This window comes from Phragmites australis, chromosome 15 (assembly GCF_958298935.1).
Source record: "Phragmites australis chromosome 15, lpPhrAust1.1, whole genome shotgun sequence".
In the NCBI taxonomy this organism is placed as follows: domain Eukaryota; kingdom Viridiplantae; phylum Streptophyta; class Magnoliopsida; order Poales; family Poaceae; genus Phragmites; species Phragmites australis.
In genome coordinates this window covers 1555326-1577431 of record NC_084935.1, presented here as the reverse complement: position 1 = coordinate 1577431, position 22106 = coordinate 1555326, and the positions used below count along the sequence as shown (strand labels likewise).

The 22106-nt window shown below is 45.3% G+C and overlaps 2 protein-coding genes and 1 pseudogene across 2 annotated transcripts; 1 reads left to right on the top strand and 2 right to left on the bottom strand.

Annotated features, from left to right (window-relative positions):
- Positions 1-1163: 1163 nt before the first annotated feature.
- On the bottom strand, positions 1164-6119 carry LOC133892973 (cysteine-rich receptor-like protein kinase 6; annotated as a pseudogene).
- A 5664-nt stretch (positions 6120-11783) lies between these two features.
- Positions 11784-17706, top strand: LOC133892972 (cysteine-rich receptor-like protein kinase 25). The gene is made up of 7 exons (XM_062333956.1): positions 11784-12683; positions 14104-14285; positions 14426-14639; positions 15188-15231; positions 16767-16960; positions 17060-17213; positions 17419-17706. Exons 1-7 carry the CDS (start codon positions 11891-11893, stop codon positions 17704-17706), a joined length of 1869 nt encoding a protein of 622 aa, XP_062189940.1. The 5' UTR covers positions 11784-11890.
- Positions 17707-18742: 1036 nt separating this feature from the next.
- LOC133892971 (zinc finger CCCH domain-containing protein 10-like) lies at positions 18743-19522 on the bottom strand. The gene has a single exon (XM_062333955.1). The coding sequence runs from the start codon at positions 19520-19522 to the stop codon at positions 18743-18745; it is 780 nt and encodes a 259-aa protein (XP_062189939.1).
- Between the last annotated feature and the right edge of the window lie 2584 nt (positions 19523-22106).

Here is a 22106-nt window from a genome sequence, read left to right as displayed (position 1 = left end):
TCAGCATGGTTGATGCGATTTGGTGGCGGTTCAGTTTAGGTGGCCTGAAATTCACGTTAAAGAGGCAGCTAAGTCAAACCAAAATAACTGACCCTGGATTTCCATAAGGATACGACGAGGATAAAGACCCTCTTTAACCTGAATTCTAATTGATTGGATATCTCGTACTGATGTTTATCATGCGTCCGAATATTAATATGGTAATCTTCGTCGATTACCAAAAACGTGATGTTGCCGGTGCGGTCTCTGTTTTCTTGACGAGATGTTGCGGGCGAGCTGCTGCCTGCTGGTGATGAGATGACCAAAGAAAGCGTACTACCGTCCTCTGCTCAGGACTTGACTGGGCCTTTAACCCCGGCCCGTCTCAAAGCATGGCTCAGGACTCTTACTCCATCAGCATTTCCAAGCATTTGCACCAACACTCTTGACTTTTTTTTTTGTTGAAAATAGACTTTTCTCGGCTTATATGGAAAGCCAAATTAGGCAGCACATAGTTTTTAGTATCTGGTAAGGCTACCAGCTTACCAAGACCACCTAGACTACTGAAACAAAGCCAGCTATCGGGATACAGCTCTCCATGAGCTTAGAAATACGAATACATCTGAATGTCAGTGACTAATGGCAGAGTAGCTTGTAAGACACTCAAACAAAGACAAGTTACAACTCAATGATGTCAGAAAATCTCTTGAGTAGGTGAGAAACACTTCATCCATTCTATTATGCAGGAGATAATCTTCTTAGCTTTGAGAATACTCCCTCTATTTAGAAATAGTAGGTGTATTTCTTTTGAGCTCGTATTCGAAGTTGGATTTTAATTAAGATTTTCTTATAAATATATTATTTATAACTACAAAACGTATATAGTGTGAAATCATTTTGAATTATGAACCTACCTATATAATTTTCATACACTAGATATTCTTATAATTTGATTAAATGTTAGTTAAAATACATAAAATTTGATTTCTTTTTTAAAAAATACAGCTATTATTTCTTAACGGATGGAGTAAAAAGAAGTTGCACAATCCGCATCGGCACCAACCATTCATGCACGCCTATACAGTCAACAAACCATGCATGCCCCCTCTGTCGTACGTGATGCATTCCATGTCAGTGTGCTACAATAGCAGATGCACAAACACGTACTTGTAGCATGGCAGCTGCTATCTCGACAAGGTGATGCTGATGCTCATGTCGCAGGACGCCGACATCTCCGTGCCCACGGGGCGCACGTTGAAGTACGCCGGCTGCTTCGGCTCCGGGAGGACCGCGCCCTCGCCGCTGCCCAGCATCTTGACGGCCTCGTCCATGGCGGGCCGGTCGTCCGCGCTCTCCTGAACGCACAAGAGCGCCACATGGACGCACCTCTCCACCGTGTAGTGATATTTTTCATTCCCTAAGCAGCGGTCGACCAGCTCGTGCCATTGCCCGGCTCTCCACAGAAGCCAAGCCTGCCACAACATATATATAGAGCGGAAATGATGTGTGGTAACTAAGTGAGATCTTGCACGTCCTTCATTTCTGATGATGAATCTTGAATGAACAAGGAATGAGCAAAATTTACTGACATATGCGATGAGTTTGTACAGTTTTCCATCGTATCTGTAGGAGCCAGTGGTCATCGTCCCGCTTATGATCTCCAGGACCAGTACGCCGAAGCTGAAAACGTCAGACCTGACGGAGCACACCCCATCTGAAGCATATTCCGGAGCTACGTATCCACTTTTTTCATGCAAAATTTATTACAGTTTAGTTGATTCTACAAGCAATCTATACAAAATTTACTGTCAAATTGATAAATTTCAGGGAGCTACTTACTGTGTGCCAACAATTCTGGTGGTGTTTGACTCGGCCACGCTAGAGCTGAATACCCCGGCCATCCAAAAAGAGGACTTTTACAGTACACTTAAATGAGTGCATACCGTTTATTTTCTTAATTCGGTGGTTTAGATTAGCCCAATGATACTCTATCGTACATCAATATCATGGGTATCATTAAAGAGTATCATGGGTATCATAAGGGTAGGATTGAAAAAAAACTATGATAAACTTGTAAATTATATGTTTAATTAGGGAAGATCAAAATGTTAGCTTATTCTTCGGATAAACTTTCACTTATTCTGTTCATTTCATTTATTAGGGTTTCCAGCTTCCGTCGGTCGGTCGATGATGGGTGACGAAGGTCCGAAGTCCGGTCAGTCAATGACGTAATTACCTCTAAGGGTATCAAGATAATTACAATAATACCTGCTAAAATAGACGGTTAGATCACAACAATGATACTCTCCATCATTTAACATCATAGTGTACTGTAAAGGTTCTCTCCAAAAATCAGAAATTTTAGGGTCGATCTTGCTGTCCAAGAGGCAAGAGGATGTTGGTGGCTTTGAGATCCCTGTGAACGACGCAGAGACGCCAGTGTACGTGGAGGTAGAGAAGCCCCTGAGATATACCATCGATTATACTGAGGCGTTTAGGCCAGTCTAGTGACACTCCTTTTTTATTGTCTGCAAAATAGATGCAGTTATATTTAGATTGACAAACAATGGGATTCACGAACTTGCATCAGATCGGAAAAATTTTAAATTAGACGGTAGAGACGTAGAGTCTTGTTGGCATACCGAAGATGATGAGGTCTAGGCTTTTGTTTGGCATGTATTCGAAAACCAGAATCTTCTCGTGCTCCCCTTCAATACAGCAGCCCAGCAGCTTGACCAGATTCCTGCGTTGGAGCTTTGCTATGAGCTGGATCTCGTTCTTGAACTCTACTAAACCTTGCAAAGAGCACGGACCAAGTCTTTTCGCTGCTATTTCAAGCCCATCAGGCAACCGACCCTGACAGTGCCAAATATATACTGTACTTAGAACAAAGACAGCTCTTTCAGTTGTTAAAGATAGAGCATCATAGAACAATGACTTATTGTAGTGTCTGAACATCACTGAATATGACAGAGAGCATGCACTGCTACTTACCTTGTAGACAGGACCAAAGCCACCTTGCCCAAGTTTGTTTTCAGCCGAAAAACCATTCGTAGCACCTTTCATCTGGGCGAAGTCGTAGAGCGAAAACCCTGAGTTGCCCTCTTCCATCCTGCAGAGATCTATCACATTTTTCACAGCTAGGGACAAGTTCTGATCACAAATAGGAGAAGGATCCACATTGTTGGTATATATCTAAATGAAATATACTCAGTCAAAAAGGAAAACCTTGCAATTTAGTTGATTTATGAGTTAAGAGTAACATATATATACCCCTCTTTCTTCGTATTTTGATCCATCTGCAGAGAAGGAGCGAAGCAACCAGCAGGACTAGAGCGACAACGGCTATGGTTGCCCAAAGCCAAGCCTTGCTCCATATACATTTAATCAGGCTCAAAGTCAATTAAAGACAAATCACTATTAGTAATTTTTTCACATAGAAATGGTACTAATAGATTTTGGTGAAAAATACGTTCAAATCACTGTACTTTATTATTATTTTGCTAACATATATTTAGAAAATATAATGGATAAATATGTGTATTGGAGACATCGCAACAAAACCTCCTCAAGCCTGTCCTCCCTCGGGAAGCAAAATTGAAATGCTCCTTATACGCTGATGATGCGATAATTTTTGCTCAGTCAAACCGAGAAGAGTCAATGGCTCTACATATCATATTGCAAGTCTTTGGGAAGTGCACGGGCCTCATGACTAATTTGAACAAAACTGAAATCTACCCAATTAGATGTGAGGAACAATCTTTGGGTCAAATTCTCTAGCACTTCCTCAAAAAACTGGTCAGTTCCCTTGCAAATACCGAGGCAGATTCGACGGGTTGATGTCCAACCTCTACTTGACAAGTTGGGAGGAAGACTGCCGGGTTAGAAAGGCAAATTTTTGATGCCGTCGGGACGGGAAACCCTTGTAAAAGCGGAACTTTCAGCACAACCTATATATTATTTCATGGTGTTCCCAATTCAAAAATGATTGATCAAGAAAATTGATCGTATAAGAAGGAGCTTTCTATGGAAGAGTCAGAGAAAGTAAGTGGAGGACATTGCTCGGTAAATTGGAGTATGGTATGTAATCCCACATCTCTCTAGGAGGCCTTGGAATTTTAGAGATTCAAAAATTTGCAAGAGCAATACGCGTGAGATGGCTTTGGTACAAATGGAAGGAGGGGGATAGACCTTGGACAGGATTGCCATTGCCATGTGACCAAGGTGACAAATACCTCTTCTATGCTTCAACGGTGGTAACTCTAGGAAACGGAGAAAAAACATCTTGTTGGCATTTGAGTTGGGTACATGGCCACGCCCCAAAAAACATAGCACCTGACCTATACCGAATGTCAAAGAGAAAAAAACCAAATAGTGGCAAGTGCACTGCCAAACCAGGGATGGATGCAAAGTTCAGGCCGGCTGCAAACAAGCCAAGAGCTACACCAGCTTGTGCTCCTCTGGGACAACTTACAAGGATTATCACTGAATCCAGAAGCTCCGGATGATATCAGTTGGCGGTGGACAGCCCAAGGGCAATATACCACTCAATCGGCTTACAGAATCCAATTCGTAGAAACAAGCAAGAGACATAACATGAAGCAAACTGGGTGGCGAAAGCTGAACCTAAATGCAAATTCTTCGCATGGGTGCTTTTACAGAACAAAATTCTCACTGCCAACAACTTGACGAAGCGTGGTTGGCCTCATGACCCAACTTGCAAGCTTTGCAGTCAGGATGACAAGACTCTGGGCCATCTTTGTAAGGACTGCAACTTCAATAATGTAGTTTGGGACGAAATTGTAAGCTGGCAGGGATCACTGGGCTTCCAGGTCTCAAGGATTGATCCACCATCAAAGGATGGTGACAGCGGTGATCAAACAAGTGCAAAAAAAGCCACAGGAAGGATTTCAATGGAGCTTTAATTTATTTTTGGTGGAACGTTTGGAAAGAGCAAAACCGTCTAACTTTTTACAACACTTTTTTTGTCACCAATCCAAGTTACATATAGACTCAAAGAGGACCTTGACCAACAAGGGCTAGCTTTCCAAGATTATATTGGAAGGACTTAGGGTGAGACAGAGACAAGCACGATTCAATTTGCCTCCCCCTCTCTGGTTGATGTTTTTTATTTTCCAGTAGCGTTGTGGTACAACCGAAACCGCTTTGTAGTTCTTTTTGCTCCTTGCTCTCATCCTCATTGCCTTTCTTGCTAGTTGTATGAGGATTTTTGAGTTTTTGTTTGTCTTTGTAACCTACTTTTATTTCTTCTAATATAAAATTGGTAGAGTTCCTGTTGTCGTTCGAAAAAATATGTGTATTGGTGACCAAGTGAAATTCCAAAACGACGGATAAAATGAACTGAGGTCATGCATTTATACGTTTGGGCTTGTATAGATCGACTGACAACTTCATGGGGATGTTAAAGAACGAGTCATCCGTCTCGTATCGCACGGTGCACCACGGCCCAAGGATCCTTCCGCCATGTTGCCCACTGGGAAAAGTCCGCGGGAACTCTGAGATGACGACGTCGAGGCAAGCCCGTCACTGCTCCGGCGGCATGTCCACGGTGCACTGCACCAGGGCATACACCGTGAGGCCCTGCTCCTTGAAGTACGACTGCCCAGTTGCGTACCTGTCGGGCTCGTCCGCGGCGACGCCGGCGATGGTGCGCATGAGCTCGCCGACGTGCCCGTCAAACCGCTGCGCCGCCGCGGTGGGCGTCTCGAAGTTGGTGTTGTTCCCTGCCCACTCCGGCGCGTTGCTGCGGCGAGAGAGGAAGTCAACGTTGGACAGCCGCAGCTGGTACCGGTCGTGGTAGAGCGTCACGTCCCTGAGCTGCGAGAGGTAGCCAAAGGCGTTCTCGGAGTTTTCGACGGTGCTATACAGGGCGTCGCTGTGCCACCGGACGCAGGGGTCCCCTGTGAAGTCCCCCCGGTAGAGCGCGACGCCGTAGGCCGTGTCGGACTCTACCCCGACCGTCTCGACGGCCGAGCCGTTCGCCTTCGCGCTCGCGACGAGCATGGCAGCGAGCGTGTTGAGGTTCGACCTGTAAGCACCGCTGGTCCTGTTGTCCACCGCCGGCATGCTGCACTTGTGGCCCAGGATGGTGTCCTCTATTGGACTTAATCCTAGCGTGGACGTCGGGGACTCGTTTCACGTGGTGCAAAAGTAAGGAGTAAGTATATGATTCATATACGGCTGGAGTGTTATTTAGAACTTTGTAACTAGCGGTGTGCATTGGTCTAGTTTGAGTTAAAGTCTAAATCGTGGGATGGCACGATTCGTGATAGGATTGGAGTTACTAGATGCTATAAATATAAGTTGTAATCTCTAAATTTGAAAGTGGAAGTCAAGTCGCAAGTTTATAGAGTCATAAAATTATTCTTCAAAGAGTTTTTATCTTGCTTTTTCTATTTTATTGCTCTCATTGAGAATCTGGTTCTCTTCAAGTATCAGGTACTTCTCGTCGAGTAGTACATGATTCGCACGTAGCTAGTCGATTAACATGATCAGAGAGTAGCACATACGAGGTTGACGCGTGTTCGAGTACAGCTCATGCTAGCTGGTCGTTCGGGTGGCCTGAACTAGATGGTCGCTCTCGTAGTCGAAACTAGCTGGTCAGGTGTGTGGTCGAGGGAGTGTCAGCTGGTCGCTTGCGTGGTCACGATTAGACATACTGGTCGTGCTCATGATCCTAGGAGGTGTAACCAACATCTGATATCAGAACCAGAAGGGCGCAACACCAACTCGTGAAGAAGCAGAGCGACAGTGGGCCGTTTCAGTACCTGCAGTTGACGGTGACAAACTACACGAGCTGGGTGATTCGCGTGCAAGAGATGATGGAGGATTAAGATGTCTGGGAAGCAATCAAGTCGTTGGCCGGTGTAGCCGTCGACGAGAAGAAGGATAAGAAGGCGGGATCACATCTCTTTCAAGCGCTCCTAGAGGACCTCCTGATGCAGGTGGCAAGGAAGAAAACTGTAAAAGAGGTCTAGGACTATCTCAAGACAAGGTTCATTGGTGTGAATCGTGTCAAGAACATGTGACTACAGACGTTGAAGAGCGCCTTCAACGCCATGTGCATGCAGGAGGGAGAGACGCTAAACCAGTACACTGGAAAGCTCAACGCCATGTTCGTCAGGTATGCCAATCTGGGGGAGACGCTTGATGACGTTGCATTGGTCAAGAAGCTATTTGACATTGTGCTAGGTCGTTTCTTGAGTATGATCATTGAGATCGAGCAGTCCTACGACCTCAACATCATGCCATTCGAGGAAGTCGTGAGGTGGCTGAAGGCTTTTGAAGAACGTGCTCGTCCACATGCATCCATCAGCAATAGCAATGGCGACAGTTAGTATCTGCTCACTTAGGCTGAGTGACAGGTGCGGTAGAAGAAGGATGGCGGCAACTCCTTGTCAAGCAACAAGGGCAAATACCACCCTTCTGTAGATAGCAGCCACATCCGGGGTAGTCGTGATCGCGACAGAGTTGGTCACGGTGGTACGTGGTGTAATGATGAGAAGAGCATCTTGGGTGGTGATCGCCGTAATAAGAGTCACATTAAGTGCTACAATTGCTACAATATGGGGCACAACGCGAACGAGTGTAAAGCACCAAAGAAGAAAGAGGAAAAGAAAGGCAAGACACACCTCACATATACCGATGACATTGACTGGCCTTACTGCTCGCAGTGTTGGAGGAGACCACCGGGTTGCAGAAAAGGTGAGATGTCGTGTTGCTGAACGAGGAGAAGTTGAAGCTGAAATTGCACGACACCACGGAGGAAGGCTCCAGCTCTAAGATCTGGTACCTAGACAATAGAGCTAGTAATCACATGACCAGTGATAAAAAGAAGTTCAGAGAGCTAGACGAAGGTATCACTAGCAGGGTGAAGTTCGGGATGGCTCTACGGTACAAATCATGGGCTTACCATCTGGCCTTGCATCCATGGCCTCTGAAGTAATACCCTCCCTTCTTCATCATGACGACTTTCATTGGTTCCAGAGTAGAGGATCCCGAACTTGCATTGTCGATTATCTTCTATTTCTTCTAAGAGCATCTATCATTCCACTTTTGCTCGTGCTACAAGATATCCAACAATGCAACAAGCTAAACGATTTGTTGTACTCGTGAATTACTCATGAAACATAGTATGAGTTTGATCAACGCCTTATACAGGATCCATGCTGATTTCTAGCTATGCCAAACACAAAAGAATGTCCTCCTTTTCACTATTTTTTTTTTCCTCTTCTTCTTGGTTTCACAACCCGTGTGTCTTCCACAACTTCCACTTCCTCATTCGCTTGTTTCTCTGGTGTACTTGCAAATTGGTTGTCATCCCAAATTTGACTGCTACCAATATTTTGGCTACTCAACAATTGCATATAGCTATCCATCCATTCAACAAGCAACCTACATTATTAACCAAAGTAGCACTCATCAACACTTAGCAGATGTACAAGCAACAGTACAAGCACAAATTCTAAGTACAAAATCAGAGAACATCATGATCTATTTAAAGCTAAGTACATACTCATTATTCTAAACCAGAGAACAAAGAAAAAATAAGCTTCATCCTAAGCGACTGAAATTTCACAACACAAACAACAATGTTCAATTCTAGATATGCATAGTTCTAGTCTGTTCGATTAGCTCGCTCAGCAAAAATAGCTGGTTTGTTTGACTTGCCATCCACTACGTAAACGTTTGGAGCAGTCCGTAAAATCATGCCGATTGGAACGGAAAACTATCTAGTTATGTGTTGTGTACGTAAGTTTATGCTTTTATTTAACTTTCGAATTTTTTTAAGTATAAGAGTGGTTCAAAAATTATAAACATTTTTATGAGTAATTTAGAGCTTACTAGCAACCCAGTTTAATTGGTTTGATCTAAAAAATCATGAGATAAAATTTAACTTAAATTCTTCAAAAATATTACTTTTATAACTTCTAGCCATTAGGTTCGTATGCGTGCTTTTGGATCGAGCTGGATGGAGGAAGTTAGCTGGTGCGTGCGTTCAGGCCGAGTTAGATAGAGAAAGCTAGCGATTGGGCAAGAGCGAGCGGTCTAGCGGCTTGAGCGGCCGAGCATGGGGAGGACTATGGCGCCAGCGTAGGGGCAATGACAGGCAAGTGCGGGGCCAAGTGCGACACGAGCACAGTGGCCGGTGAACTCCCCCTCCGATACGACTCTTCCCCTTAGATCCGGCAAGTCTGGGCAGATCCGGCGAGCCTACCTCAAATCGAATAACACAAATTGGAAACAAGAAAGAGAGTGAGATGAAAACGAACCTGCCGGATGGTGGTGCGAAGGATTCCGTGACTTCAGTTGCTCGATAGTGAGGATACGTCCTTCGCCAGATGTGGTGACTGAAGCTACGGGAATGAGAAGGCCTAAAAATAGCGACCTCCGTAGCGAATAGGTTGGAGACCATTTTTTATGTATGTTCGTTAAAAAATAGGATAGTAAACCAGATAAAGGTTCTATTAGAGTTACTCTAACTGCAAGCTGCATCAGATAAATAGTGTTCAAAGTTACACTTTATAGACCATATCGCTGTTAAAAAAAGAAGTATTTAATTTGTGACTAGAGGGAATATATAAGCAGCGCCAAGTATTTAAACCAAGCTGCAAAGTCTTCGTATCATTAATTAATTGGTATATGGGGAATAGTTTAAAATTAATTAGTATATACCATGTATTTAAACCAAGACAAATAGACTTCTTATCACTAATTAATTAGTAGTAATTCTTCTGATCCTAAATATCACTAATTAATCAGTAGTAATTCTTCTGATCCTAAATATAAGTCTATTAGGACATTAATATGGTCTTCAATATACTCCCTTAATACGGTCTTCAATATACTCCCTCCATCTCAAAATATAAGGCGTATTATGATTTGAAAAGGTCTTTGAAAGTATACTTTAACTATTAATTTATTTTACAATATATTATCAATTGCTACTAAATTAATATCATATTAAAAGATTTATGAAATACATGGTCTTCAATATACTCCCTCCATCTCAAAATATAAGGCGTATTATGATTTGAAAAGGTCTTTGAAAGTATACTTTAACTATTAATTTATTTTACAATATATTATCAATTGCTACTAAATTAATATCGTATTAAAAGATTTATGAAATATATATCTATTGATATAACTTTTATACATTAAAATACGCATATAATTTGACTATTTATTAGTCAAAATTTACCAAGTTTAACTTATATTTGGGATTAGAGGTAGTATATACCATGTATTTAATCTTGTCTTCTTGTTAGTGTTCAGCGAAAGAATCACAAGATCGTCAAGCCAAGCACAAGATCAATATATTAAGACATAATATTTTTAATGAGATTTAATCATCTTGCCTATATTCTTAGGGCATGACTACGAGCACTCCTTCTTGTATTCATATGTTTGTCGTACTTACAGCTACACGGTGGTGCCCAATATTTATAGTCTTGGAATATAAGTCTGGCTACAACTCTATCCCTATTACCACCAGGGTTCGTAAATTCGATGAAACTGATCAAAAACCATGAAACTCGGTCAATTCAATGCGTACTAGTTTTGTAATGCGATTGAAATTCGTATTTGAATTTAAAATTTCAAGTCGAATTTGAAAAAATAAAAAATCTATAAAAAAACACTAGAGACAATCCTAAGACTATCTTTAAAAAAAGTTTTCAAAATCCATATTACCCATATATATCATCCCATCACTACTACGGAAACCCCTATATATATCGCCTCATTATTGTCGATTAACTATAAACCGACAATGATTTAGTATTACTGTCAGTTCGTATTAAGGACCGTCAGTGAAACTTGACTATCAATGTCAGTTTTAGCTAAGAAGCAACAGTGATAGTTCATCAAGTGTCACAGTCGGTTTGTAGTACGAACTAATAGTGATAATAAATAATATCTAATCTTAAAGACTTATAACTTTTTCATGCATAGTCAGATGAAGACAAACTTTATATTAAAATTATCGCCCTTGACAAGATCTACAACTTTGTAGTTGATTTTTTTTAATTTAAGATCATCAAATGCCCAAATAATCATAACAATTTTTTTCTTAAACTGTACTGAAATTTAACAAATATTCTCGGTAAATCGAGAAATTCAAATGGTTTTCGACTAATTCGGTCGAAATGCGGTCAATACGGTCGGATAAAGCTGTTGATAAACCGAAAAATATGTTAGGTTTTCGGTTGAATACGGTCGGCTTCACTCGGTTGGTTGGATCATTTTTTTGCCACGGTCAAACTAGTTTGACTAAGTAATTCATCCAAATTCTCACCGAACTTTCCGTATTTCAAGAATTTCGTGAATTCGCTGACATCCGCATTTCGGTTGTCAAACAAATTTTTAAACCCTGATTACCACTAAATTCAATCTCAAATCTATTTATAACCAACTCTTATACGCATATTCCAACACTTCTTATCATTAGTTAATTGATACACGAGGAGAGGATCAAATTAATCGGTATATATAATCCAAGACGAATAGTCTTCTTGATCCCTGCGGCCAACGCAGGTGCTTGTTTTTGAACAGTTGTTTTTAGAGTACTGCTATACGCACGACGCTGTTGTACGATCGCGTTCATACGACTGCTCCGCTCGGTCGTACAGCATGATTCTTGTTTTTTATTCAAGTGGTGAACCATGACTCCATCCTAGGAAGTTTCTTGCGTACTGGCGTTGCGTTTTGCGCAAGCATCTCAGCATTCAGAAACAGGGGGTTAGCACGCACGCTGTTTAAACTAGAAGTCAACTCTTTTCCAATCCCAAGCTGATCCGCATGCAATGAGATGAACTCAGTAGCTAGCTTAATCCACATTAATCACTTGTAGCAATTTGTTACACCACTCTGGCATCACCCGCGCACGATGATCGCACTACTCCCCCACCTCCTTCTGCTCCTTGTTGTCTCCGCCCCGACGTCTACGTCGGCCGGGGGGGCGCCTCCGATGTACCGCGACTGCCCGAACACGCCGGGCGGGACGTACGCGCCGAACAGCACGTACTGGGATGCCCTCAACGCCCTCGCCGCGGCGCTGATCAAGAATGCCACCGCCTTCGGCTCGGCCGCTGGTTCGGCCGGGGCCGCGCCCGACGTGGTCTACGGCGTCGCACTCTGCCGGGGGGACTCCAAGGGCTCTATCTGCACCGATCGCCTCACGGACGCCTTCGCCGCAGCCATGAACAAGTCGGACAGCCCCATCTGCGAGCTCCACAGGAACGTGACCCTCTACTACGATCGGCACCAGCTGAGCTTCTCCGACCGGGACTTCCTGTCCGGCTACGGCAACGAGCCGGAGTGGCCCGAGAACAACACCAACTTCGTGAACGCCTCCGTGGCCGGGCCGTTCCGGGCGCGCGTCGCCCAGCTGCTGAACGCGGCCGCCGACGCCGCGGCGAGCCGGCCGGACAGGTACGCGGCGGGGGAGTCGTGGTTCGAGGAAGGGGGCAAACCGGTGTACGCGCTCGCACAGTGCACCAGCGACATGGCCCGCGAGCGCTGCAGAGCCTGCCTCCGCGGCGTCATCTCGGGGATGCCGCGGAAGCTGAACGCCAGCCAGATAGGCGGGAGAGTCATCGGGGTGCGCTGCGTCGTCCGCTATGAGATGGATCTCTTCTTTCAGATGGACAACATGACGCTGCACCTTGGCATGCCCAACCGTACGTACGTTTCCTCCGAATCAGTTAGTAGGACCTATGTTTAGCACATGCATGCACAACTGAAAAAAATTCGGCCCGGTACATCTAATATATCGGTACATCTGATATATCCGGTTTACAAAATCTACAGTTGAATCTTAGTAGAAAAAAATTATCTTGATCGATATTTTGTTTGACTTTTGTTTAAATTTGTTTGAATTTTGTCTAATATATCTGATAAATCATGTTTACGGGCCTCCGAAAAAGTTTATTTACCTGTTAAAAAAACCCTGTGCACAACATGATTAAAAGGTGCTATCTTCTTGTGAAAGTTCATTTTTTATATCACATATGTCAATATATAGATGTGTATATATTATTTCTCTAATTTTGCTTCTTCTTTTTCATGAATGAATTTGCTTGCCATATAGAAGAATCTCCGCTGGTAAATAATCCAAGAGATAAAAGTAAGTAGCCAGTGAATTTCTTCTGCATACATTACATGAGTGCAGCAAATTACACCACACCTTTTCACTGGTTCTTGAATGTACAGCGAACAAGACGTGGCCCTGGGTCGGTGCTCTTGCCGGTGTAGCAGTGTGCATTTGTTGCATTGTTCTTTTTACAGAGCTGAAGAAACGGAGGAAAAGAGGTAGTAATATATAACTCTTTCTTGTTGCAACAAACTAGCATATGTTGTGTAAAGGAAACCTTTTCCATACTTCCGGTGTATATACCTCATCTAATGGGTATTTAAAAAGAAATATGTACATATTAAAAAGTAGTATATATATCTTAGAAAAAATTCACTTGTAATATATATATATATATTTTAGAAAATAATATATACATATAAGAAGTACATACTATTTTCTGATATGTATATGTTATTTTCTGAGATGTATATATTTCTTTATAAATGATATTTTTCTGAGATGTATATAATAGTTATTAAGATATACATACTATTTTCTAAATACCTATTAGAGGGAGAGTATGTACCTCATGGAGTACAAAAAATACTATATATATATATATATATAAACTAATATATACTTATAGAGTATTTACTCCCTACTATGATATAACATATAAATGAACTGGATATACTCCTTTATCATTATTAGTATACTTATATACTTATTCTAAGATACTTCAATGTGAACTACATGAAAAATTGAAAAGAAATCTATCAATTTTAATAGATTTTAATAATACATTTATATCTGTATATAAAATGTAATATACTCAAAAAAATATGTGCAAATCACTAAAAAAATATAAGTACCACTTGGATGATATTACATACTATTTATCATATGAGATACTCCTATATTAAATATACATACTTCAGGAATACCATATATATATATATATAGGAAAACTATATATATATATATATGGGTGCTGACGTACAACATTTAATTGTATATTTGTTCAGCACGAGCAAGGTCAGAACTACAAAAGCTGTCCGTGGCGATACAGAATGTGATAACTCTCTGGAGGCTAGAAGAAGGCAACTCTGGGTTCTCATTGTATGATTTCTCTGAAATTAAAACTGCAACAGGTGACTTCTCGAACGAAAACATGCTCGGACAAGGTGGTTTTGGCTCCGTTTATAAGGCAAGTTGGGTTGTATCCCAAACAGTGACCTCTTTGTCGTTCTGAGAAAAAACGTACTGTAACCTAGCCTATTTAAAACCATTTTTGCACCAAAAACCTAGCTTAATTTGTTCCCACTAATGTTAAGAATTTTTTTCCAGGGCGAGTTACGTAACGGACTTGAAGTAGCAGCGAAAAGGCTTGCAGCGTGCTCTGGACAAGGCCTCCATGAATTCAAGAATGAGATACAACTTGTAGCAAAGCTTCAGCACAGGAATCTGGTCAGGCTGCTGGGATGCTGCATCCAGGGAGACGAAGAGAAGATACTTGTGTACGAGTATATGCCCAACAAAAGCCTGGACATGTTTATCTTCGGTGTGTATACATGATTCCACCAACGAAATCGCAACCAATTTTTACATCACACTTCCTAGAAATCAGGTCTGTGTGAACACCAACAAGTTTAGAGAAGGGGGTTAGTTTCAGGGTTTTAGGGTTCACCGGTGACTCTGGGGTTAGAGCGAGGTTGGGACGGTGAGTGGACCGAAGGTGGGCTGTGAGGTGGTGGTGCGGCGAGGCAGTGGTGGCGCCGTAGAAACCGTGAGAGGCAGACGAGCAGTGGGGGAGTTGGCAGCTGGGAGTTCGAAAATGGATTGGTTAGCGAGGGAGAGACGATGACGGCAAATTCAGAATTGGTTAGCGAGATGAGGCAAAGCAAGCAGAGGAAGAAGAAGGCCAGCAATTGTGGGGGATAGAAGATGACCCGATGGCGTCCATTTTGAATCGGGCGCGGCTGAAAACGGTCTCCTGAGATGGCCTCCATTTTCAAGCATATGAATTATAGCACGGCCCTTTTTACATGTGTTGGCTGTATATACACTTTCGATCTCACTGATCAAGCATAGTATATATGTATTTTGCAGATAACGTTAAGCGACATGTGTTAAACTGGCCTAAACGCCTCCATATAATCTGTCGGTGTATTTAGAACCAGGGGTCCCTAAGTCCCGAGGCCAGGCCGGCCATCCACCACATATCACCACCCTGCAAGATAGGTAGAACCGAAGTACTCGGGAGAGAGTGCTCGGGGCTGCACGTGGCGGCCCCCGAGGACTCGGTGCCCCGAAGGTCCCACCAAAGTGCTCGGGAGAGAGTGCTCGGGGCTGCACGTGGCAGCCCCCGAGGACTCGGTGCCCCGAAGGTCCCACCGAAGTGCTCGGGGGAGAGTGCTCGGGCCTGTACGTGGCGGCCCCCGAGGACTCGGTGCCCCGAAGGTCCCACCAAAGTGCTCGGGAGAGAGTGCTCGGGGCTGCACGTGGCAGCCCCCGAGGACTCGGTGCCCCGAAGGTCCCACCGAAGTGCTCGGGGGAGAGTGCTCGGGGCTGCACGTGGCAGCCCCCGAGGACTCGGTGCCCCGAAGGTCCCACCGAAGTGCTCGGGAGAGAGTGCTCGGGGCTGCACGTGGCGGCCCCCGAGGACTCGGTGCCCCGAAGGTCCCACCGAAGTGCTCGGGAGAGAGTGCTCGGGGCTGCACGTGGCGGCCCCCGAGGACTCGGTTCCCCGAAGGTTCGCGCAAGATCATTCAAAGACCCGAAGGGTCCCGTCGTCAGGGTGTCATCCAGTCAAAGGCCCGATGCCGCATTTAATAGGCATGCGTGGTCTGACATTCTGACATCCTGACATTCTCGGCTGCCCACGCCCCAGTGTCAGACCCTGCCATGCACTGGCAGGGGGGCGTGGGTCCATTAAATGCACGGGTCCCGTCCCGTTTCATCCAGGTGCCTCGGGATAACGTTGCCAGAATCGAAGCGCTCGGCCTGCCACCCTGCCCTGGCAGGAGAACGAGACAGGGTGGGCGCACCGGGCACCTCTGAGGCTGCCCGGTGGGCCCCTTTTATGGCGCCCGGAGGCTTCCACAGCGGCTAGTGGTCGAATACGCGCCGCATTTCTCCACCGCCCCTGTCATTTCGCCAAGATGAAATGATTACGCCTCTCTCCGTGGCACCTGGGCATTCGCGTCCCCTCTTTCCCATTCAGGATATGTTGAGGTCGGCGCACCTATAAAAGGAAAGGATGGAGAACACTAAAAAAAAAGGTCGAAGAAACAAGAGAACAACAGCCCCCGACCACAAGACGACCAAGAGACCAGATAGCCAACAATCTCCGGTGAGCCAGGCGAAAGATAGATCGACGGACACTCGAACCAACTCAAGTTAAGCTAGAACATAAGAGCCTCAAGCTCTTTGTAAACAGTTCTCCTCTTAGAACCAGATATATCCTTGAAGAATCCCCTTCAAGGATAAATATAGCACTCATACAGGAGTAGGGTGTTACGCCTCCGTGCGGCCCGAACCTGTCTAAAACCCGGTGTGTCCACTAGCCATCGCATTTATTTCCATTCCCCGCTCATTTCCCACACAAGCTTTTCCAGGATCATCCCCCCGGCCGAATCTCTAAAAAGGGGTCTCTCGGGATCCCTGCGACAGGAGTTCACTCTCCGACATAATCGATGGGATATCGCAAGGTCTGCTCTACCTTCACGAGCACTCGACGGTTTGTGTTGTTCACAGGGACTTGAAAGCAAGCAACATTCTCCTGGACAGCGAGATGAACGCGAAAATTTCAGATTTCGGCATCGCCAGGATATTCTGCTCAAACGCCACGCAGTCAAGTACCACTAGGATTGTGGGCACCATGTACGCATAAGCTCTCTCACAACAATTAATCCTACGGTTTATTAGCTGGTTAATTTGCACACATGCACCAACGCGATCGATTCTACTTTTGCCTTTCAGTGGCTACATAGCCCCCGAGTATACCTTAGACGGTGTTTGCTCGGTCAAATCGGATGTTTTCAGCTTCGGCGTCCTGGTTCTGGAGATCATAAGCGGGAAGAAGACGAGTGGTTCCTATCAGTACAAAGGAAAATTGTACTGCCTCATTGCATATGTGAGCATGCATTTCCTAGTTTTTTTTTTTTCTCAAGACATGTGTGCTTGTTTTTTCCCTGCTACTTCCAATACACATATTTAATAAATTTTAATACTCGTTGGGAACGCTAGATCGTTTTTTGAAGTAAAAAATTAAGCCCTGCATGAATTAAATTCTCACTCTACAAACATGCCCTTGTGTGTCGTTTCTCCGGCTCCCGTAGGCTTGGCAGTTGTGGAGGGATGGCAGATGGCACGAGCTGATCGATCCTTGCTTGGGAGACGGACACCATGCGACGTTGAAACGGTGCACCCAGGTGGCACTTCTGTGCGTGCAGGAAGAAGCAGGAGATCGGCCGCCCATGGACGAGGTGGTTAAGCTGCTGAGCAACGGGGGCGCGAGCTTGCCCGAGCCGAAGCAGTCCGCCTACTTCAACGTCCGCCCCGGCGGCGCAGCCGACGCTCCGCCGTCGTCCGATATCAGCATAAGCACGATCACCTTACCGAGATGACCGCCTATACGTACGGTCTGTACATACTGTGAATGTCCCTACTGATTCACGTGCAGTTAATAAATCAAGACTATTATGTGTATCGCTTTATGTGCTTGCACACTTACAACCTATCTTGTTTATCTATTCTTCTTAATTGATACTCATGTGCTCGTTGATTCTCTTATATATTATAATTGTTTTCACTTATTTTTTCAGTACGAATTTCAATACAAATAAGCAATCTTAATAGACCATATATCCATGACTTAGTGAAATTTTCATGTTCGCTTAATTTGCTTCTCCGCTTCGTGAAGTGTCCTGCTTCTGTGTTATACCCCCGTAGAAATGAGGACCTGCAAAGGCAGCTTCATGAATATCGTCAAATGGTCTCAAATGTTTGTTTTTAAAGATTAGATGATGAGAACATCGTCAAATGGTCTCAAATGTTTGTTTTTAAAGATTAGATGCTGAGAACATCGTCAAATGGTCTCAAAGGTCATGGAGAGCCTCTCGTGTTGTATGAACTATGCAATTTTTTCTACTTAATACCACAACTCTTTTGAGTATTCGAGAGAAAAAAAATGATCTCTTGAGTTGTACCTGAGATGATGTATGTAAACATTTGCTGAAGGGCTGTGTAATCGATACCGTAAAGTCCCGGGTAATATAAACATATATATAATTCGTATCAAATGCACATCAACAAAAATGATCAAAGAACACTCAGTTTGCGCTCCATAAAATGACATCGATTAATTCACAGATAATTTATTTTATAAGTCCACAATGCACACAACTCCTTATAGATATGTTACACAAATAATCAGACTAGTTATACATGGGCACGGGTCTTGAGGCACTGACGTCCCCCTCGCGGGCTGACCACCTCCACCTGGCGCGGCGCCGATCCATCCATATGCACGCATGGACGCCATGCAGCACTGCGTGAGTGACATGTACAGCATGTAACGTAACACAGAGAAACGTATAGTGTGGACAGTGGACGCATGCACAGACAGACAGTCGCGCGGTAATTAATTCCTTACCTAGCTATCTAGCTCATCACCATGTCCATGATGAGATCGAAATGCGGGTAGTCATTGATCACAGAGTCTTCCTCGTCGGCGCAACGGCCGCTCTTGCTGACGGAATCCTTGTCGTCCGGCGAGGCCATCGCCAGCGCCAGCGCCGACGTGGCAACAGCGACAGCGGCAGGCGATGAAGCGCCTGCGTCATACAGGCTAAGCTTCCTCGGCATGGCCTGCAGGATCAGATCGACCTGACGAGGAAAACAAACAGACGTTGCAACAGGCGGGACGCGGGGCGGTGGCGGGGGCAGACCGACGGGCGGCACAACGTCGTCCTCGCTCCTGACCTCGGCCGGGCAGTGCGCGAAGAAGCAGATCCGGCGCGGGCACCGCGTCCCGTCCTCGCACATGCGGGTGCGGAAGCGCCCCGGGTGCAGCCACAGCTCGAAGACGCCGTGCGCGTAGCGGCACCGGAGGCCGCGCACGCAGGTGGGCGCCGCGCCCGTGCCGCCCAGCAGCTGCTGCTGTTGCGACGCGCGGTAGTCCGGGCAGGCGACGGCCAGGTACGAGAAGCGGCGCGGGTCACGGCGGCGCGCGCGCTCCCCCTTGTGCGCGTACGGGCACGACGTCCAGTCGTGCCTGCTGGGCTGCGGGCACCGCTGCACCTTGTACACGTACACCCAGAAAGCCTCCGACATGGACGCCCACAGCCGGTGCCCCTGGTGCGCCCACGTCGTGGGGTCGCTCAGGTAAGCGCCGTCGCTCGCCGTCCGTCCTAACCCAGCTGTAGCCATGGCCATGGCCATGGCCATCAGAGAATTCCTTTTGCTAGCTCACCACAACTCTAGATCACTGGATTTACGCTACATCAAGAATTCCTGCATGCGATCGAGGCCATGCCCATGAGCATGCTGCAGAGGAAGGGCGAATCAAGAAGCCATGGTGCAGATGATGGTGAGGTTAATTCACTTGTGTGTTTGGGGTTTGAGTGATCGCTACTTGTCTGTTTCGCTCATGTACTTATGGATTCTTCTATTTGCACCATGGTTGCTGGTACGTATATATGGAGATTTGTGTGTGTACTTGGTAATTTCTACGTACAGACGCATGTACATATAGGGGACGTAGGGCTTGGCATCACGCGAGTCGGCTGTTTTGTCTCGTACCCATGTAGCTTCAAGATGGTGTAGACTTTTGGGTGCTAGATTTTTTTTAAAAAAAAAAACAGTGGGACTATTTCCACTGCTTTCTTTTAGAGGCAGTGTCGAACGAGACTTTTCCGTTCGTGCCCACTCCGTATATACCTGTACGAGCGCTCAGGCTTAAATATGAACTTACTTGAACGCTCGTGCCGCGCTAGAGCTGTCCTTACCAACCGGATGCAGTTTTGGGTGCCGGATATCCATGCATCTTGACCCATCCTCTGCATGAGACTGAGACTGTGAGGGGCTGCGTATATCCATGTCATTGTGGTAGGTAGGGGGTGGCCAGGTAGGAGCGATTTGTCTTGCGCCAATGTGATAGGGATCCGGCATGGGGATGGTGCATGAATGTATATACATGATGTGTAAGCGTAACACCTGGCGTGGTGTGCAACCCAAATTGGATTCATATACGTGTTATGGTGTGTTCTTGTTAATCCAACGTGTAAAAGAGCGTAGATCCTAATGGAGAGTTTCATTGAATTGGGCAAATACTGTTGGAGAGATCATCTTGACGTCCATAATGATCGGAACAGTGGTCCCCGAGTACCCGAGTTCCCCGAAGACCCGAGAAGGCCGAGTTCCGGAAGAGGTTGCTCGGGGTCATGAACAGTGGCCCCCGAGTACCCGAGTTCCCCGATGACAAGAAAAGTCAGTTCCAAGAGAGAGTGCTCGGGGCCGTGAACAGTAACCCCCCGAAAACTCGAGTTCCCCGAGGACCCGAGCAGTCAAGTTCCGGGAGAGAGTGCTCGAGGCCGTAAACAGTGGCCTCCGAGCACCCGGTTCCCCGAGGACCAAGAGAGGGCATATCCGGGAGATAGTGCTCGGGGCTGTGCATAGTAGCCCCCGAGCACTCACAGTTCTCCGAGGGCCTAAGAAGTCCTTCGCCGGTGGTCCCTATAAAGGCTCAGCGGTGAGGTGTCAACTGGTGAGAGGCCCGATGCTGCATTTAAGAGGGCGCGTGGCCTGTCATTTCCAACCACTCCCCCACGCCTGCTGTTAGTGCCTGCCACGGTCTGGTAGGGAGGCGTGTGGGCATTTAATGCACGGGTCCCATCGCACGTCATCCGGCGCGTCTCGGGATAACGTCGCAGGGCTCGAGGCACACTGCCTACCGCCCTGCTGTGTCAGGCCTGCTCTGACCGGGGCAACCGCCGGAGCAGCAAAGCAAGTATCTAAGCATATTCAATCTACTACTTTGGATCTCGTATTGTATAGCTTGATAAATTGTTCTTTATGTATGTTTGTATGAATAGTGAGTCCATTGTCAGGTTTAGATGGGTAGAACTTATATTGATTTGTATTATCTCTATATTGAGTTGTTGATGATTCATATTCTTATAGTCTTGATAACATCGTTGATGTGTACCTTAAGAGTTATTCGAAATACTTAGCAAATACATAGGTCCTCGGTAGAAGTAGAGCAATGGTTCAACCGTTGTTCACGAGCTTAGAGTTTACTTATTGTTTACAAATGACAATGATATGGGTTGTATGATATATGAGGATGAGGCGAGATGTGGGCGGTGCAAGGGGTAGATCTAGAGGGAAGTACGGATGCCATAGACTACTTGCATTGTTTAAGCGCCGTCCGCTGGTGGCATTGGCTTTAACACTTTTCACACAATCACATATTTGGATAATGGACGAATGAGCTGAGTATCATACGTTGTGCTGACGCTTGTCTTGCGGCCCTATGACTCATAAGAAAAAATAAATGAGAAGTAAGGTGATAGGGAGCCGGAGGTACCCGGTACATGCTCGCGGTAATCCCAACGTCATAGGGGTATATACAAGTGGGTAGATTCGAGTATGAGAAAGGTTGTCTTGGGAGCCAAGAAGTTGGATCCGGGTCGTGTGGATAAAGTTGTACCCCTGCATTGTGTAAAATCAATTCGAATTACCGCACTCTCGGTCATGAGCATGCTTCTATCCATCCGCATCAGTCGTAAAGTCATGAATGTGCGATGGTGTGGTATGGCATGTTGGGTTATAGTTGAGATGGTTTTATTTACAGATATACTTATTATGTTTCTAATTACATATGTTCTTGTGGTGATTATGGGATAGAATATTACCCGTGGTTATGTATAGATGCTCACATGTGTATGTAAAGTTGTATTTCACTTATAAAAGTTACTTAACTATGTGATCGATTCCTTGCTAATACCTTAATGCTTTCTCATTA

Bases quoted from the DNA above. Each gene is read 5' to 3' on its own strand.
- LOC133892972 (XM_062333956.1), top strand. From the start codon at position 11,891: ATGATCGCACTACTCCCCCACCTCCTTCTGCTCCTTGTTGTCTCCGCC. The intron at 12,684-14,103 runs GTACGTACGTTT...ATATTTGTTCAG, and splicing joins GCACCTTGGCATGCCCAACC to CACGAGCAAGGTCAGAACTA. The intron at 16,961-17,059 runs GTACGCATAAGC...TTTGCCTTTCAG, and splicing joins ACTAGGATTGTGGGCACCAT to TGGCTACATAGCCCCCGAGT.
- LOC133892971 (XM_062333955.1), bottom strand. From the start codon at position 19,522: ATGGCCATGGCCATGGCTACAGCTGGGTTAGGACGGACGGCGAGCGAC.